The sequence below is a fragment of the Frieseomelitta varia genome, unplaced genomic scaffold, assembly GCF_011392965.1.
Source record: "Frieseomelitta varia isolate USP_RPSP 00005682 unplaced genomic scaffold, Fvar_1.2 scaffold_514, whole genome shotgun sequence".
In the NCBI taxonomy this organism is placed as follows: Eukaryota; Metazoa; Arthropoda; class Insecta; order Hymenoptera; family Apidae; genus Frieseomelitta; species Frieseomelitta varia.
The window spans coordinates 634,387-647,272 of record NW_025110273.1 but is presented as its reverse complement, the minus strand read 5'-3'; the positions used below and the strand labels follow the sequence as shown (position 1 = coordinate 647,272).

General features: G+C 39.3%; 1 protein-coding gene across 4 annotated transcripts in view; it reads right to left on the bottom strand.

Moving 5' to 3' along the window:
• The window catches only part of LOC122533272, a 238,505-nt gene that overhangs the window by 55,183 nt on the left and 170,436 nt on the right, over positions 1–12,886 (bottom strand). For 3 of the 4 annotated variants that reach the window (XM_043662846.1, XM_043662843.1, XM_043662844.1), the window contains 2 exons: positions 10,365–10,481; positions 1,160–2,698 (listed from right to left, as the gene is read on the bottom strand). The exons of the other annotated variant lie outside the window; for it this stretch is intronic. In XM_043662846.1, coding sequence (XP_043518781.1) covers positions 2,619–2,698; positions 10,365–10,481 — 197 coding nt within the window. In that variant the 3' untranslated portion in view covers positions 1,160–2,618. Of the gene's footprint in view, positions 1–1,159; positions 2,699–10,364; positions 10,482–12,886 lie in introns of those variants that run through there. 4 annotated transcript variants of the gene reach the window in all.

The following is a 12,886-nucleotide window of genomic DNA, read 5'->3' as shown; positions in this document are numbered from 1 at the left end:
TTTGAATTTTTTTTTTTTTTTTTTTTTTTTTTAATCGAAAAAGATACGAATTCATTTGCCCGAAAGATGAAAAATTTTCGCGGTTACTTTATAGCCAACGTAGTGCATATGAAGACGACTCTCTCGGCGGTGTAATAACAAAGACAAAAAGCTTCCAAGGAAGTTTCTCTCCACTTCGTATGCGCCAGCAAAACTTCACACATTCGCGAGGACACGCGTAATTTGAAGTTACGGCGTAAGGAAGTTTCGCGCTTCAAAATTTCGATCCACAAATAGTGCTCTGAGTGAGACCGATCTGTTGGTACGTGGATCGCGCAAACGATCGTGGAACGCTCCTTTAGAGAAAGAAGTGCCGAGGAATGCTCGACGTTCGTGGACGTTCGTAAAATGAATCGCGGAATCGGGCGGATCGCGTGCAAATACTCGAGGAATGAGAACTCGAGGCCTGATAATTTAATAATAACCGCAGGCCACTGACAAAAAGGAAACCGGGAAAGAGGGGAAAATCGTAAGAGCGTGGCTCGCGGCGATTCGCCGAAAACGAGAGACACGAATTTCTATTCGTTGCGTGTGTGTCGAACGCGCCCGAGCCGGAAACACGCTGGCCTGTTCATTTGCCTCGGCAAACAGCAGCTGCAGGCGGAATCACAGCCGCGTGTGCACCTATTTGAATAATTAAGCAACAGCCTTACGCAAATCAGTTGAACGTGAATGCGTTCGAGCCGGCATGACGAGGAATATCGAGACTAATAGGAAAGAAATACTTTCTTTTTTTTCTTTTTTGGTTCTACTTCTGTTGGCTAAAGAAGTAGAAAATACTCGTAAGATCGTGGATTTTATTATACGTCGTTTAGAGCGTGGATGTAAATCCAACCTTTTTTTAAATCTTCTGGGCCTCATTGGCCAGCTAAAGTCTGTCGAGGATCTCACATGGTTTACATTCATGGTTTTTTTTATATATAATAGTTCAATGTAAGCTATATTATTAGGCGTATCCATAAGTAATGTAACAAAATTTCATTTATTTAAGAGTTAATACAGCTTTAATCCGTATAATATAATTTAACAAGTATACACTGAATGTCGACATATTTAACTAGAATATAGATTATGTTGTGACAAATTAAATTATTGTTTATTAAATTTGAGAAAAACGATATTACTTACGGGTAACAATATAATAAAAAAGGTATGATTATTCATGGTGAAAGTTAAACAAATATTCTAATCTTATTACAACACGAGCCGCACGAAGAGGTCTAAGAGTTGGAGACAAATCGTCGAAATAAAATATGAGTTCCCTTCCTCTGTCTCAACAGATCCCCAACCCGAGAAGGGAACGAAAATTCCCTCGCGCAAATTCTAGAACCAGTTTCATTCGTTTGTAACAATATACGAGACAGGTATTACGCGTAGTTGAGATCGTCTCGCGTTTCAGAAACGAAAAGGGCCTCCATTATTTCGTAAACTCGGCGATCGGCACGTCAAGAGTCGTAATCATTGGTCGTTAAACAAAATCGTATGGATCTGAACTCGTCATTGGTTCGCTCGCGAGATTTAACAAATTGCCATTTACGATACACAAAAAAACTCAAGTTTCATTCTTCAACACGTTGCTCGACGAACTGCTAGCTAGTTGCACGTATTTATTGTTACTTTCACGTGATCATTGAAAATTCATTGGGAATCTGACCAGCGAATAAATTGAAAATCTTTGCAGGACATGTACGTACATTGTCATACGCTGTGGATTGACCTTTCCTGACCTGTGAAATGGTCACGGCGTGAAGTTTTAATAATTTGTTTTGCTAATTTGCCGTTCAATCTGCACGACGCACGTATCAGATCAATATTGAGCGATTCATTTGCAGTGTCATTAAGCAATTACGCTGAAATACATGATAATTAATTGTAATTGATATTTCTCCTGATAATTATAATTAATCGCCGCGCCGACAATTTCGCAGATGAAACAGATAAAAGCTGTACGGTGTAAAACGTATGCAAATTTTTCCGTGAAGAATAAATTCCCATGTAGCATGAAATAAACAAATTTTATGGTTATTAACTTCGAACGAATCCTCCAACAAGACAGCCACTAATAACAACCACGCGTTGGCCGTGAAATTGCTCGAGATACTTTCAAATGTCTCACGAGCACGAATAAAATCAAGTAAGACACGAATGAGTTGCGCCCGTTCGATCGTAAAAACAAGTTTCAATCATCGTTTATTGCCAATAATATATTGTGTCCGCGAGAGTCTCGTCTATAGTCATAATTGCAAACGAACTTTTGATTTTTAAAGGATTTACGAAAAAAAAAAGAAAAAAGGAAAGGCATGTGTTGATAGTGCAGCGAAAGAAATGCCGATCGATTTGTAAATTAACCCCTCCCCGGGAAATTGCCATATTTTGCAGATTAGTTGTCAAGGTTAACGCGTTTATAAACACGGTTATGGTATCCGAGTACGCGTCAAGCTTCGAGGTATCGAAACCTTTGAGTCTAGTGGCGATTATCGAGGAAACGCGCCGACGCGTTCTCGCGGAACGCACGTAAAATATTTATAGCTAAGGTATAGTTAAGGCTTGCTTGCAAATCTGCAAATCAGCAGCATTCGTTACTTTTTACCTTTGTCATCCTCCTTCACTGTCAATTCCGGCGGGAACCCCCGTGGCAAGGACAAGGACTTTAACTCACCTGCAACAGAGGAAAATGCAAGGCTGCGATTAATACTGTCTCCCTTTCCTTCATAAGCGTATTCCTCATGCGAATTGTAATTTTAATTGAGACACATTCGACGACGAGTCCTACGTGTATTCTTGGCCAAACTTGGCCAAAATTGTCACACATGTCATAAAAAGTATAAAATTTAATCTTATTTCGAACACTACTACTGCATTCATAATCAATGACAAGTCACATAAGCTCAAACTTAATAATAGGGGGGATCTTAATAATTGTTACATTAAATAATTAGAAATCGTTATACATTAAAAAATGTACTTGCACTTGCACTAGTTCTTATATCGAATAACTACTACCGCAACGTATGCTACTGGTTTATTATCATAAATGTAATATAACGTACATGCACGGATGAATTTACTAATACGGGAGTAACGTCGATATTAACCACTTGCGCTGGCAACTGATTGCGGACCATAACGAGTGACCAAGCCGTATATACAATATAATTCGTCGCTTTCCTTTTGAACTCGTCGGTGATGATATCGCTGGATAGAAGATTATTGACAGGTAATAAATTTATTATTTGCTTTGACTATTTTTACTTAAACATACTTAAAACTGAGGAAAGTATTACAATTTTGGAGCAAAGGATTCTCGACGTGCGTGCGCAAGAGGTTAAAACGTGTTCTTGCGTTCTGTCGTTCGAAACGATCTCTCTTCAACATCCGTTCGGCAATTACCAACGACAGTTTCTCTCGTGGTGTGTACTCGGTCCCCTCGAGTCGGAAGAGCGGGGCCGAAAATTAACGAAAGCGTTTCCATCGAGTCCTACTCGACTCAAGTACACGATACGCCGTCGAGCGACCGTCCGAGTGAGGGCAATCCTCTCTGTTAAACTAATTTCGGCACCCCTCAGACGTGATCCAGGTACAGAATCCGAGTAGCGAGTCAGTTTCAGACATAAACTATCGAATGGATACGACAGATATTAATTTAAAAACGTGTGGAATAAATCGAGCGACTTATTTTTTGAAATCAAATTTTAGTCTCGTTACGAGCGCCGGATATATACGTTATCTACCGATATCCTGGAGCAATCACATGTTAAACTTTGGTCATCGAGACGAGTTTCACTTTCTTCTATTCGACAGTGGAATATTTTATATTTATACGATAAGAAATTATTGTAACAAGAAATCTTTCGGAAAAGACCGGCTATAGGTACAATTGTTAGTCTCTGAAAAATTTAAGGTTAGGCTTGAAAATTTAAGTTTGGTTTAGGTTTATATTTATTAAATATATTCTAAGACCTTGTCAAAATCTTGCCAAGAAATTCAAAAGAGACTCAGAACTTCAAAACTGATTAACGGACTTGAAAAATGATCTCGATCAATAGCGTGCGGTTCAGTCTTCTCCGAGTAGACCTTTATTATAGCGAATAATGTTAAAATGCACGCTATGCCCGATATATTTTATTGGCTGAAGAACTACGAATGAAATAAAAATACGACAATAATCGTGTCGACGGTAATTCGTTCGAAACACGGGCGCAGCGAGCAGTTTGTGTGAACAACGAGGCAAGCACGGGATTACGCGAAACAATTAAGCCGCTTCGACGGCCCCGATCTTTATCAGGTTGATCGCATAATTCGCGGTTTTCGTCGTTAACAATTAAGCAGCCATCGCCTGGAAACGCGAGCCTGGAGGACACCGCCAGCTAATTAACCCGACCGCCGTTATTCTCTCGTTAACGATCGCGCGAGGAGGGGAAGAAAGAGGACACTCGTTGCATCATGAATTAATCGAACTGTTATCGCGCCGGAATATCGGGCAACTTTGCGCCATTATACAGGGTGTTTCGTAACTTGTGGGTACCCACTTCGGGAGCTGATTGTACGCCTAAAAATAATGAAAAAAAAAAAGTCATACAAATATACGTCGTATCTGTCTTCGTTCATGAGATATAATGAATTTTATAAACAGGGCAAACTCTAGTAAGCTAGTTTCATCAGGGATGGTATATTCAATTTTCGTAATAATCATAATTGGGATGAAGAAAANCCCACGTGTTATTGTGCATTCAAGACATCAACACCAGTTTAGTTTAAACGTATGGGCAGGAATAATTGATAAATTTTTAATCGGACCTTTTTTTCTTAGTGGGAAACTAACAGCCACAAAGTACGTTGATTTTTTGAGCACGCGTTTACACGAAATATTAGAGAAAGTTCCAGTCGATATTAGATTATTCGTATGCGGTTTATGCATGATGGAGCTCCGCCGCATTTTAGCCGAGTGGCCAGGCAATTTTTCAATCAACACTTTGCAAATAAATGGATTGATCGTGGAAGTCCTATTGCATGGTTTGCTCGTTCTCCGGATTCGAATCCATTAGATTTTCATTTGTAGGGACATTTAAAATCTATTGTATACGCAACATCGATTGAACATGCTGAAATACTACGAAATAGAATAGAGCAAGACTTCCGACAAATTCGAGAAACACCAGAAATGATAGAGAGAGTAACCAGATGAAAGGCAAGACGCGTGCAGGCTTGTCTTCAAATGCAAGCTGGTCATTTCGAGCATCTTATGTAAAAGTAATTAAAACAGAAAATTCATTATACTCTCGAGTTTTGCAAATTCAAACAGGTTTCGGTTAAGTTAAGAAGTTTGCCATTATCTGTGAGGAAAAAAGAATACAATAACTTTTCACTGAAGAAATCAAAGAGCATTTTTTGTTCAAATGCAATAATCTGAAGTTTCTGAATCAGAAAGATACTACGAATTCACGTAACTTTTTTAATTACAGTTACTCTCCGCACGACGCGGATAGATAATTAACTTAGCGAGAAATTTGTTTAGCTTTGTGTCTTTGGTAACGTTGCCCTTTCTCAAACGACGCGTGAGTCGAGTATTAATATACTCGTTGCGTTAGCGAAACTGCGTACGAAGGTCTTTGCGAGTCAACTCGTATTACGAAACAAATGCAGGTCGGTGCGTACGACGAGCCGGGCAAAAGAATTCAAAAGCTTGTAAGAGAAGAATAATACATTTAACACATATACAGAGTGGGCCAAAAATCATTTCCTACTAAAAAAAAAAAATCCGAAATTTTCTCGGTCAACATTCGAAAGAAATAATTTTTAAAACACGAATGAAAAAGTCATGCTTGCACTTAAATTTAATAAATAAAATTGATAAAATTAGTTTTGTCTTATATTTTGATGTGAATTTGAATTGAATTTATTGAAAAGAAAAAAAAATAAAGAAAAGAAAAGGTTTAAACCATAGGCTTTACATATTTAGTCCATAGGTTTGGTTGTTACATGTCAATAGTGTTAGTGCGTTGGGTTGGTGATTAGGACCTTTTTGTATTAGTTGTGTGAGGGTTTTTGATCATGTACGCGTGTGTGATGTTGGAGGGGGTGTTTGATATTATTGTTTGGAGTCGGTTGTGTTTTTTGTGGTATATTTCGTGTTGGATGTCTGTTATACTGATATGTTGTGTAGGAGAATATTTTGATGTTTCGTTAAAAATAGGTGGGACGAAACTTTTGGCTCACTCTATATAATGGTAACGTTGAGGCGAGACGAACTTCCTCGCACCGACAAAATTGACAAAAACCACGATTCCTGAGCTGGAGGTAAAAACACGAGAAGAAAACTCGCGAAGAAAAACGCGATTATTTTCCATGGCAAAGCGAGTGGGACGAGTTCTCTCAGGTGAGAAAAGCCAGTTTCTCGTCGCGGGCTAGATCGGGTATTAGCATCGCTCGGCTCGGTTATTGTTACAGCCCGGCATTTTTGCGTAACCCGGTGAAAGCCGTGCACAACTCCTCCAATTTCCACGCGGTCGCTCCACTTCCTTCGACCCGCGCGTTCGCGCACAATTTTTCTAACCCTTTCGCGCTTTCCCAAATATCGCCTTGATATTAAGAAACAATGATTCTCGCTCCGATGACAAGCCAACGATCGGCAATCTTTCAACGTTCAACGAGCTGTTGATTCTTCGCGCTTTCTTAAAACGCGTCGATTTTGGTCAATTTGTTTGGATAATTTTATTATTTTAACACGATACGCTTATTGCAATAAAACTAGTTTTAATAAAATGGCAGTGACGATTTAAACGAATAGGAAGAGGAAGATCTGCTCGAAATGGAAACCGACTATCGGCTGGTAAATAATTTTTATCAGCGTCTTCACGCGTTGCATATATTGTACATGTTAGAAGATACGAAAATGGGTCGATGATAAATATTAATGACACGGTTTTTCCAATTATCCTTAAGGCCAAGTTCTTCCTCTAGATTGCGAAAATGTTGGAACACAACGTTCGTAAAATAACGTTTTAACCCTTTGAAGCGCCGATAGTTCTCACGTTCGGTTTTCTACTTCCGTCGGAGAGAGGTTTCAAATAATAGAATAGGTTAAACAACTATGTACAAGATTGAATTGTGTGACTGATGCTGCGTACTGTATGAGATGATTTTTTTTCTTTATTTTTTTTTTTTTTATTTAATTAGTCAGGATGTCTTGTTTGCAGTACGTTGGGCTTGGAGTGCCCTTTAACCTGCATGAAGACTGATATTATTAGTTTGTGGATATTTGTGTGGTTTGTTTGCATGATGAGGTGAGGTTAGGCTTGCAGGAAAAGTTTCAAAAATTAACAATAACCTGCAGGTTCCTCGATACGGTTTGATTCTGAAGGTTTTGGTTCGGGTTGTTCATTAGCTTATTGCGTGTTTACGTAATTTGACCTTGACTTTGAGTGGTATGTTTTCGACTTGATAGTTGCCTGTTTCCCTGATGAGGGGATCTTGATGGTTGTTGTAGGCTCCGGGTAGTGAGTTTTGAAATATACTGCTTGGCTAATTGATGGAGCTGTGCTACGATTGTGTTTCTCTGTTTACTAAGAATAATTCTAAGGAATTTGTTTTGTATCATTTGTATTTTGTTGATGTGTGCTTTGGCAGCAGAGGCCCAGACTTGATATCCATAAGTAATTATTGGTCTTATGCATGTTGGGTACAGTAAGATGTTTTTCTTGAGTTTGCTATTTCCGGTTATGAGAGAGTATATCCTGGATAATGCTGGGTAGGCGAGAGTAGTTCTTTTTTCAATGGCTTTTCAACCCATATGAGTTTATTGTCTAGTGTTATTCCTAGGTAATTGGCCGTATTGGTCTATGGGATGGAGTGTTTATCGCTCAACACTTTATCTGTGACTTTCAGGGAATGAGATGAGCTACGTGCCTGTATTTATATAGGCGGCAGTACCAGACTACCTCGGGCAAAAGTGTCTCTTAGAGGCTCTTTTCTTTGGTTTGCTCATGCCGATCCATGTCCCAGTCCCTTCTTCGATGCAGGAGAAAGTGCAATTAGAAGGGACGACAAGGAAATTGGAAAAGTCGCCTATTGCATTGACCGTCAATAAAATCCCTTGCCAAATGTTGGAGTGAATTTATGGCTGTGGTAACTGTCGTCTACTTGTCTGACTAGCATGTTCTGATCCAGAACGCTTAAAGACGTCTTTAAAATTTCCTTTCCAGGTACTATTGGCACCCATAGGCGCTTAACTTACTTCAGTCCCTTGAAATCCCCGTGAGAGGTGCCTATGGAGGCCTCACTTCACGTTGCTCGAATCAAACTGAAGGCGTCTACAGTTCTCACTTGGATCAGACGCAAGTGAATTCTAACTCAACAGTTACATCTTCTATTAGTGACATATTATTTAAACGTAATTATTTCACAGTTATTTCATGCATTATTATCTACATCATTTTACGTAAATGTTATTGACAATAATTGTAGCAAACTTCATGTTGGATCAGACGTAAGTGAATTCTAATTCAACAATTACACTTTCTATTAGTCATATATTATTTGAACGTTTATGATCAATTATTTTACAGCTATTTCATTTAATGAACTGGACTTCAAAATGAGAAGGTATGCTAATAAATTAATCACAAAAAGAAAACGCAAATGCGTAGTGTGTAGAAAACATAAAGGAACCGATGTTTCGAATTGTACTATACTTTAGTCGATTATTAAATATAATTATGAAATGAGGCGTAAAGTTACTGTTTTTAACATGTTCGCTTATTTTAAATTTACTATATATTTTTAACACACTAAAAATTCAAAAGAGAACACGAGTAAATAAATAACATTTGTTTAGTGTACTGCAATTCAATGTGTTGAGTATTTCAATATACTTTAATATACCAAAAAATTTCATCGTTCTCAATGGTAAATCATTATGGTGTGTCACAGTCTGTCGAAAAAGTAGCGAAAGGATTAATTGAAGAACGGATCTCGTTGTTTTTATTTTTCGAAAAATACTCCATGCTATTTTTAAAATACTCTATACCATACCACTTTTAGGAAGAAACTTCCTCTGAATCCTTCAAACGCACCACAGGATGTATATATAACACTACTTTCTGATTTACTGCAACACGTTAATTCAACGAGGATCAAATTGGCCATTGGTTGCCGTTTTCCTGTCAAGACAGATTATCCGAATCCGTCAGGAATCAGGCCAACGGCGAGCTCGGTCAAAAAAAAGAAGAAAAAAAAAAAGAGTACCTACCCGTGGAAAAGTTGTCTCGGATATTACGCCAGAGGAACGTCAGCGAGAAGCAAGGTTGCGCCGACGTCGACGTTGAAACGACCGGGGAATATGGGTCAGTCGTCGACGTTCAGCGACTGGGAATACGAATGCCGCGTCGCGTGAAAATCCCACATTCCCGGGAATCTTCTCGGATCGGACCGTATTGCGGTTCCGTTGCGCCAGTTTCCGCCAATCGGCGATCGCGTAAAAATATCGCTGGCCGGTATCCAAACGCGCCACCTTCTCGCGTAAACAGCCGAAAAACTGCGCGCGGACCAAGGAAAATCGGGGGAAAACACAGGGAGAAGAAGAGAGAGGATCCTTCTGTCTCTTTCGTTCGAAGGTTCTTTCCTATCGTCTCGCTCGAGTCGAAACTTTCGACGCGATGAAATTAGGTGAACACGCGTGGGCGGAGAGTCGGGATTTCGGCTCTACCATTTGGTTTCTAGGAGCTGTTGCTTTTTTCTTTCTCTTGTTTGTTTGGATTTGAAACACGATGTAGAACGCGGGAAAGTGGGTCGAGACGTTGTTTGTCGATTTCGGGAAGAAGTCGCTTTTGGACTTTTTGATTGGGAGCGGGGGTAATCGCGGAAGGACAGGCGCAAGGACACGCTCCGGTTGGTCCTCCAAACAGATTACCGGGGGATGCGGAAAATTTTCTCAGTCACGTGACCAGTGTGTCCTCTCGATCGGAATTGGATTACGACTAATTTCAATTTTTCTACGTTCAAAGTGTAACAGTTACAGGAACGGAGGTACATCCTCAACTACATTTCGCATGCTTTTCGTTAAACTCAACTTCTCACGACTCGTTACGCAATTCAGCCAACTTACACTTGCACAGTAAAGAAATGAAGAAATGCACTATAGGGAGAGAGAACAGGGCGAATGGTACTTAAGTCGTAATTTAAATGAATTACAATCTTATTATCGGATCAGTACAAGACTATACAGGGTGGAAGGATTGGATACCCTAGTGTCATACTTATAATTAAAAAAAAAAAGAAAAGAAAAGATAAAGAAAAAGAGAAACTAGTGTTCTTAATGTCCCACTTACACTCCACGACAAGACGATTGGTATCGTGTTCGCTTAACGAGGACAATTCGGGATCCAAAGTATGTCTCTGATGCAACCCTCTTCTTGGAAGGGTGGAAACCCTTCTTAGCAACGGCGCTATACAAACATCACAATCATTTCAACAAGGTTACCTTGTGCGGCGCAATTAGAGCGATTGAATCAAGCAAAAATCGCTAGTAGCGGCAACCCGAGGAAACGCAGAAAACGTTTACTCGAGCGAAAACGCGAGATGAAAGGAGGTACACACACGGACACTATACTATGTATAGTATGAAAAGAAAAAGCCGCGGCGAAACATTGGCGCGACATTCGTGAAACAAAACTGGGGCAAGGAGATAGAATCAAGCGAAAAATTGCAAGCAAACAAATTATATACAATTACTCAAGGTTGTACATAAGTAACAAAGAAATAATAATTGCACGTTCCATTTGTAAATACAGTAATTCGTTTATTTTAACCAAACCCATGTTTAAAATGCTGGCAGAATATGCAATTATTATTTTTTATTTATAAATAATCTTACGTAACTGTATATTACATGATACACGTAATTTGTAAGATGATAAATATCGTAAATACAAAGATTTGAGCAACAAACAACAAATGTGAAATTTTTGTGGCTGTTCATTTTGTTGCATCGTGAATTTATTATCATTTCAAAGTGAAATACGAAACATTTTCGGACATCAGTTTGTTCTCTTCTGCGAGTGTAAATAACCAGTTTATAATTTCCTATGAGAAATTTCACATAATTCTAACAACAGTATATTTTTTTAGACACTCGAATGATTCTTACCGATATTAATATTAATATTAACGTCGATAGAAAAAAGTTATATTTATTTATTTATATTTAATTAATTATAATTATAACATTGACACTGATAGAAGCTTGTGTTCTTCATTGTACCATTAACTATTAATTTTCTCGTATCTTGCGTTATAATTTCTTTGCCACGAATATTATACTTTCGGTCGTCGGTTGTCCCAGTGTTGATTTACACCGGGTCTCATTCACGCGAACGAAACATCAGCGTTCGTTCGAAGCGAGAGAGCGCCTGCAGCAGATAAGGGAGCCGCAAAACATATCTGGGAAACGCGCACACGTTTCTGGTTGGCGGAAGGGGAGGTGTGCGATTCGATTGAATTTCGTACCCGTTCCCATCGCGCCACGAGAAACAGTTTCGACTTTGCATTGTCACTCGCGGATGGTGTCCTTTTGTTCGGTTCTCCCCCGTCCGTTCGTCACGGCGTTTAGAAAGCGCGCACGGGAACGTCTCTGTCGCGCCTCTTATCGCTCATCTCGACGCATCGGTGTCGGAATTTTTCTTACCGAGACACTCTTCGCGGAGATCGTGGAAAAATCATACAGCAATGCTCTCTTGAGCGTCCACGATTGAGATCGAAAGCAGATGTTCAATCACTCGCGCTGGCAACTGATTGCGGACCATAACGAGTGACCAGACCGCTTTCCTTTTCTTTTCAACTTTGACACAGTTCAGTTTATTGTTTGATATTAAAAAAAAGTATGTGCAACAAACGAACAAGACTTATGTTACTATAAACTATAATGAATGTTCTGTTATATTATTAAAAAATTAATCCAGATTTACTATTATAAACAAATGTCGAAATCCACAACAATATTTTGAATAGCATGATGTCCGAATATAACTAAAGAGTCACTGGCAAGTAGAAAATGAAAACTGCGTTTTTCGTCAGTAAAGCGGTATTTCGGTATTTCTAGGACATCAAATACCGATAAAATACGTATGAAAATATCGGTACGACCGTCTTATACCGGTATTAAAACCGATTTCCCAAATAGCGGTTATATTACGATAACATGGGAGCAAATACCTAAACCTCACAATATTTCGGTTTCAGTCTCTGGATGTAATACCTAAACCTAAAAATATTTCGGTTTTCAGTCTCTGGTTCGTATCATTGAAAAGTGAATATCAAGCCTAACCGAATATTTCTCACGCGCGAAGGAGGGGCGAATCTTTCCTGAAAATTCGACGAAACGAGAATGTCACACGCTAAACACCCTCTCAGACACCTGACAACCCCCGAGCGAGCTAACTCGAGATATTACATTTCCGTACGCTCCTCTGTCGGACGACGAAACTTTCATCCGCGATCCGGTTCTCGTTTATTCCATCAACTTTTGACACTTCAGAACTAACAGCCGCGTGTTCCGGAGACCGGATACCAGGGAGGAACAGGAAGACTCTCAAGACGCGCCGATTAATGAAACTTCGTCGGCTCCTTTCACGGTTCGAACTACGAGTATCTCGCAAAGGGTAATTAATAAACTTCGTTAAGATATGAACTTTGTTGGGATATAGTTGGCAAGCTTCTTGGAAGTTTGAGATAAATATATATATATATATATTTACAAGTGATTAGTCGATAGATGTTCCAACTTGTAGGTACAACAACTAATACAAAAGCTCGACGTTTCAGTTTGATGAATAGCTGGGAGGGAAGAAGAGGA